The sequence below is a fragment of the Peromyscus californicus genome, unplaced genomic scaffold (genome assembly GCF_007827085.1).
Source record: "Peromyscus californicus insignis strain IS unplaced genomic scaffold, ASM782708v3 Scaffold_5__1_contigs__length_169319896, whole genome shotgun sequence".
Taxonomy (NCBI): Eukaryota; Metazoa; Chordata; class Mammalia; order Rodentia; family Cricetidae; genus Peromyscus; species Peromyscus californicus.
In genome coordinates, this window is record NW_026294573.1 from 50,972,873 (window position 1) to 50,978,872 (window position 6,000).

At 53.7% G+C, this 6,000-nt stretch overlaps 1 protein-coding gene across 1 annotated transcript in view; it reads right to left on the minus strand.

Annotated features, from left to right (window-relative positions):
- The window catches only part of Cachd1 (cache domain containing 1), a 221,723-nt gene extending 216,608 nt beyond the window's left edge, over window positions 1–5,115 (minus strand). The window contains exon 1 of the mRNA XM_052716199.1: window positions 4,408–5,115. Within this exon, the coding sequence (XP_052572159.1) occupies window positions 4,408–4,647 (240 nt within the window). The 5' untranslated portion in view covers window positions 4,648–5,115. The remainder of the gene's footprint in view (window positions 1–4,407) is intronic.
- Window positions 5,116–6,000: the final 885 nt, after the last annotated feature.

Sequence of the window (6,000 nt, forward strand, 5' to 3'; positions counted from 1 at the left end):
TCTGCTGCTCACAGTCGAGGCCACTCCCCGCACTTCCAGGGCCAGCCTCTGTGTACGAACATTCCACTAAAGGGGCCAAAGTAGCTAACTTCCTTGATCACCACAGGAACAGAGCATGGCTGTTCTGTGGCCTCTCTCTCTCTGCTACAGCACTCCGCAGTGCCTTTCAAGGCCCCTAGGCCTTGCCAACCCATCCGGATCATCCTGCTTCCTCTTGTGTCTATTTCTATCACTTGCTGAGAGTCTAGGATAGGAGAGTAAGGAGAGTGTGGGGAGGGGGGGAGGAGGCTTTGGTCACCTTTTATCACCAACGAAGTCTAACCCAAGACCTCTCGGAGGAGAAGGCCTCTACTCGCAATTTGTTAGAGAGGTCCAAAAATGAGCAACGGCTTGGGTGGCTCCTGCACTGCTGTCCTGCTGTCCCCGGGAGCTATGATTCACTACTTCCAGCACTGCCATTTTCAGTGGACACCTCTGCCGGCCCAGGCCCTTCTACTCCTGAAGTCACCGTATCCTGCCTGCTGCTCTAATTGACGTGAAGCTAGCTCCACCTTGCACTTTGGATATTTTTTTTTTCTGAAAGGAAGCCCCTCCTCTTTCTCTCCCTAGGCCTCATACTGCATGCAGCCCTCTGACCAACCTGCTGCTGTGTCTGCCAAGTTCACAGCCAAGCATGCCCAGCTCAGCAGAGCTAACACCAAGGCGGGCACACTGGCCCCAAGCCAGACCCTCGCTGTTTGGAAGCCTCCATTGTCATATAATGTTAAGTAGGCTTATAAAATACCTGGTGAAATAGCTCCCCGGGTAGACAGGCCTTCTAACAAGCAGGCATTGGGGACTGAGCATTTTACCTGTACAACTGTACCTCTTCTTCAAGGCCAGCGGTTCTCAACCTCCCTGAGGCTGCAACCCCCAATTACAGTTCTTCGTGTTGTGGAGACCCCCCCCATCATGAAATTATTTTCGTTGCTACTGTTATGAGCCATAATGTAAATATCTGTGTTTTCCAATGGTCTCAGGTGAGTTTCTATGAAGGGGTCATTTGGAAAAAAAAAAAACCAAAAAACCCTAGGTCACGACTCGAAGGTTGAGAACAAACTGTTTAAGGCAAACCCTTTAAAAGGCAATGTGGGAATATCTTCTTGTAATTCCCTAAACACCTAGCACAGAGCTAAAAAAACTACCACATCCATAGACATTTCTCGGCCACAGCTTCATAGTGACAGGTGTTACATCACATAGTGATGGCCTTCCTGTGTCAGGTCCCATCTAAGCCACACTCAGGCCTTAGGAAGAAATCACCCAACTAGCAAGTGACGACTCTAGAATCCAGATCTCTGGGACACCCATGGGGCCCTTTCCACGGTGTGACACCATGCAACCAAAGCTTGGTGCAACAAGGAATAAGCAGAAACGAGTCACCCTGCCACCATCCCTTTCTGCTCCCCAGACCTCAGCTCGATGGCTTCAGTTCGCCAGACTCCCGAGGAGACAGTGATGAGGTTTCTGACTTTTACCCATGATCTATGGTGTCTGCTGCCAGGGAGGCAGTATTCAGTGGCAGCTTCCCAGTAAAACTGATGAGTGTACATCACATCCTTTAAAGAAAATGGGGACCGTTATTTTAAAAAAGAACCAACAAGTGAAAAACATCAAAACAAAACTTGAGTAGGTAACCCCAGTTGGAAAACTTTTCCAGGAAAAATCTGTCAGACAGACCGCTCTTCAGTCTTCTCTATGAGCAAGCACAAGAACCATGTCAGGGGAAAGCATGGCTCTGAAAGGCTGTTTCGCCTTTGTGAGTTTCCCCAGTACAGCCTCCGGTGAGCAGGGTGGGTGTGCTGCCATTGGAGCTACTTTAAAATTCTCAGAATGAAGAGTTGCTTTTGGAAAATTTCAGCGGCAAAGCAACTTGAGGATCTGGAAATTGGCTTTAAAAATTAACAGGTCTACAGATAGTTTCTCATAAAATGCCAAGGTTAAATAAAAGGAGTTAAACCCTTCACTGGGGGGGGGGGGGGGCAGATGTTCTCTTCCTGCAAAGGGACAAGGCCTTGAAGTCTCAACCATGTGTGTGTGTGTGTGTGTGTGTGTGTGTGTGTGTGTGTGTGTGTAAGTCATGCAGCTCCACCTAACATCCACATGGGCTATTTGTCCCCGAAGCACCGAACCCACATTCCAGAACAGAGGACACATCATCTTCATTTTGGGCAACAGGCCCACATTCATTTCAGATTCACTGAACAAACCCCAAAGTTCACAAGCCCTATGCTAAGAGCCAGAAATCTAACTAGCATTGGCTTTATTACACACAAGTACTTCTCCCAAAGCCGGCAGTCTAGCTACTTTAAAAGGAGACTCTTCCTGCAATCTCCCCCAAGATAGCAGCAAGGACAGCCCTAGAAGAGGAATTTAAATACAGTGAGCACCTCACTTTCAAAAGAGGAGAGAAGCCACTTTACATATTGCCAGACAAAACCCTGTCCACAGGAGGTCCCTTTCTACAATGAGGTTGCAAAGGTGTTAGAAAGAGGCCAGTTGGGAGAGATAGAGGGCCATTTGGGCACACACACACACACACACCCCACTGACCCGAGCTTTTTTTCCCTGAAGTGTCTAAAGTGTCTCCCTACCTGAATGACAATGTGTCAGGATCAGATTTCACCTTTTGTCAAGCACCAGGGTGAGAAACAGTAAAACCACGGCTGCCAGAATCTTAGAAACAGCAAGCCTTTAGCTTACAGGAAGGGGAGCGGTTGCCATCCCCCGACCCGCCCTAGAGATGGGGTGAAGGTGGCAAAGGCCGCCTAATCCTGAAAGCAGAACCTCAGATTGCCACACATGAAATCCCTTTTGCTAAAAGGGGATCCTCTGTGGGAAAACACAATTCTGTGTGTGTCTAAATTAATGCACTCACCAGTGCAAGGCAAATCTGGAAGTCTTTCATTGCCTCCAAAAAGCCCTTCAGCTCCTAGAAGGTCAGGGAGTCAGGAACCAGAAAATGCACATGGAAGAAATGAAAACTGAGCCTGAATCTAAAAAAGGTGATAGGACGTAATCGAAAGATGCACTTCAAAACAGTAGCTGTTATCGTGGAAATAAAGAAAATCTCCCTCCGTTACATGTCAGGCCCGGGTTTCGGCAAATAAGTGAAAATGTACCCTTCCAGCAGAGCTATCAGACCACCTTGGAAAAGCTAGAGTGGAGAGACCTATGGAACTTGCTTTAAGCAAACTGCAACAACCTCTTAGGAGGCCTGGGTGGGAGTAGGGTTTAAAAAGAAAGAAGCCGGCAGAAACCTGAATCCCAAAGAGAAGCAAAACACCTCGCCGGTGGGTGGTGGAGTGGTCACTCTAGGTTTCGAAATCAGAAACCTATTGAGACCACATTCCTAAAAACTTCGGTCTTCCGAAGACCAATCCCGTCACCATGATTGCAGACATGCAAGGTCTAGAGAACTAGGCTGTTTCGCCGGTTTCGTACTCCGGGTGGCATCTCATCAGTTCCTAATTGAGTGGGCCTTCTTCGCCAAGACGAGAATAACGGCGCGATAGGATCTCCAGGTGGTTGCTGTCTAGCAATTTTTACAACTGTGGGTTTTTCGTGGCATCGTCAGAAATTCTTATCAGCCGAAGGCAATTAATCTGGAAAGGCCGAAGCGGTAAACACTGGGAAAAATGGAAACCCTATTCACCTTGTCCTTCCTCTTCCCAGCAAAGGTACACACAATCCAAAAATTACACAGCGGACAGCACGCGACCGAGGGCCGCAAGAGCGGAAAGCAACAAAAAGAGTCCCCACAGAGACTGGAGCGGGGGATCCGCCAGGCCAGCCCGTCCCCTCCCCCAAAGCGGCGGGCAGGGAGAGCAAGCCCCGGCTGCTAGGCAGCCCGGACCCCGGCAGTCCTGCGGCCCGGCGGACGGACACTCTACCTTCCCTCCCTCTTCCACCCGTGTGCCAGGGTTCTCCAGGACGCCGGGAGGTTTCAAGGGGGAGGAGTAGGGGGCCTTGGAGAATGCCTGGAGTCAGGCGGGACGCGCTGCCTCGGGATGGGGACACAAAGAGGGGAAGGGAGTTTGCAGGAGTGACGGATGAAAACAAATCTGCAAAGGAAGAGAGTGCAAACTGGGGAAGGAGATGAGGGTTGAGAGGAGAATCCCTAGCAAACATAATGGGGCCGGGGCCAAGGAGAGGGGGGCTGTGCTGGGGAAAGTGGGTGAGGGGCAAAGGCTCTGCAAAGGAGGGCAGCGGCAGATGAGTACATGGGACAGACAGGATTCGATGTGGAGGAGTCTGCAGGAGACGAGGGGTCCCGTAGCCTGCAAGAGCGCTCAGTGCAATACCCTGGGGGCTGTGTGCAGCGGGAGAGCATTGCAAGCGGGGCGACGCGGAGAGAGGGTCGCTTACCTGCATGGTGACCACCCCTAGCTCCTCGGCCGCCAGCCTCCGCATCTGGCTCGCCAGCACTTGCGCCTCGTCCAGGATGGAGAAGTCGGCGTCGGCCACGGCACCCAGGATCCAGCATGCCACTAGGCAGAGCAGCCAGAGGGGCGGCCGCGGCGCCCCAGGCCAGCCAGAGCAGCGGGGACAGCGGCGAACCAGAGCGGCTGGCCTCACGGTCTCCTCTTCCTTGGGCTCGCGGGCCATGCCGCCTCCGGCCACTCCCCGCCGACCGGCTCCGGGCGCTGGCCGAGGGAGGCGCAGCCCGCCAAACTTTCCGGTCTCCTGCGCTCCCGGCTCCGCGGCGCGGCGGCGGTGGCTGGCAAACTTAGGGGGCGCCCGGCTGCAGCGCGGGCGCGCGGGCGGCCACCATCGCCCGGCGGCGGCGGCGGCGGCTCCGAGACCGCGGCGCCCGCAGGCCGGGGCGGCTGAGAGCACGGGCGGAGCAGCGCTGCCTTCGCTTCCCCGAGTCCCGGCGCAGCCCGGAGACGGCGGCAGCGTCACCAGTGCTAGCGCGGCGGCGCGGCTGGGGCGGTCTCCCGGCGAGGAGGGCGAGGGAGGTTTAAAAGATCCGAGTGAAAGAAGAGAAAGGAAAGAAAGCGGTGAGGGAAAGGGAGGTGTCTGGTGCCACCACGCTGCGCTCTGGCTCCGTACACTTCCCGGCTCCGCGGCTGCCGCGGCTGCGGTGATTTATGGAAAGAGGAGGGAGGCGGGGAAAGTCCCGCGCTCGCCCCTCCTCTCCCTCGCTTGCACGGGGCGACGCCCTGGGACGCTGGGGATCCGGGACTTTGGGGACCTCGCTTCCACACGACTCGCCTGGCCTGGGAAGGACACTCCTGGGACCTTCTCATGGCTAGCCTGGCGACCTCTCCCCGCTCTCCCCGCCTTGGCCCGCTCAGGGGGATCTCGGGACCCACGCGTTACAGGTTCCACCCACCCACCTCCCAAAGTCCCTTTTAAGTTCGAGAACTCTGGCGTTCTGCCTGCTAGAGATCTGGGAAGGAGGCAACTGCCGTTGGAGCCTCAACTCCCTTGCCTCGATGTTATTAGTAACAATAGCTCGCCCTCGTGGGCGCAGCGGACTTGGTTTGTAAGCAGCTATTGTGGGCCCAGCACTGTACTCTGAGGTCTACGTTCAGTGTGTGTGGCTCATTATCCTTTAATCCCAGGACATCCCTAGGAGGTAGTATCTTAATACCGAATTTTTAGGTAACAAATACTGAGGCTTAGGGAGTTGCAACAAATAGCTGAAGGTCACCCAGAGATGAGCGATGACCCAGAGTTTAAATACAAGCATTACTTTCAGGCCTTTGCTCTGACCTTGCACTGGATTCTGTCTGTCTCTCTATGGAAATCCATGTGACTCCATTACAAGCAAAAATGAAAACGAAAAGAAAGCTGAAGCGGAGTCCATAGCACCCAGCTGCTCTCCTAAGCATGGGTAGGCTCGGTTAACTTTCCTATTGGCTCCAGACTCCTGGATCGGGCTCTCTGAGACCCACCATATGGAAATGAGTGGGTGGCATTGTGTGTGCTAGAGGGTGGATCCAAGAGTCTGTG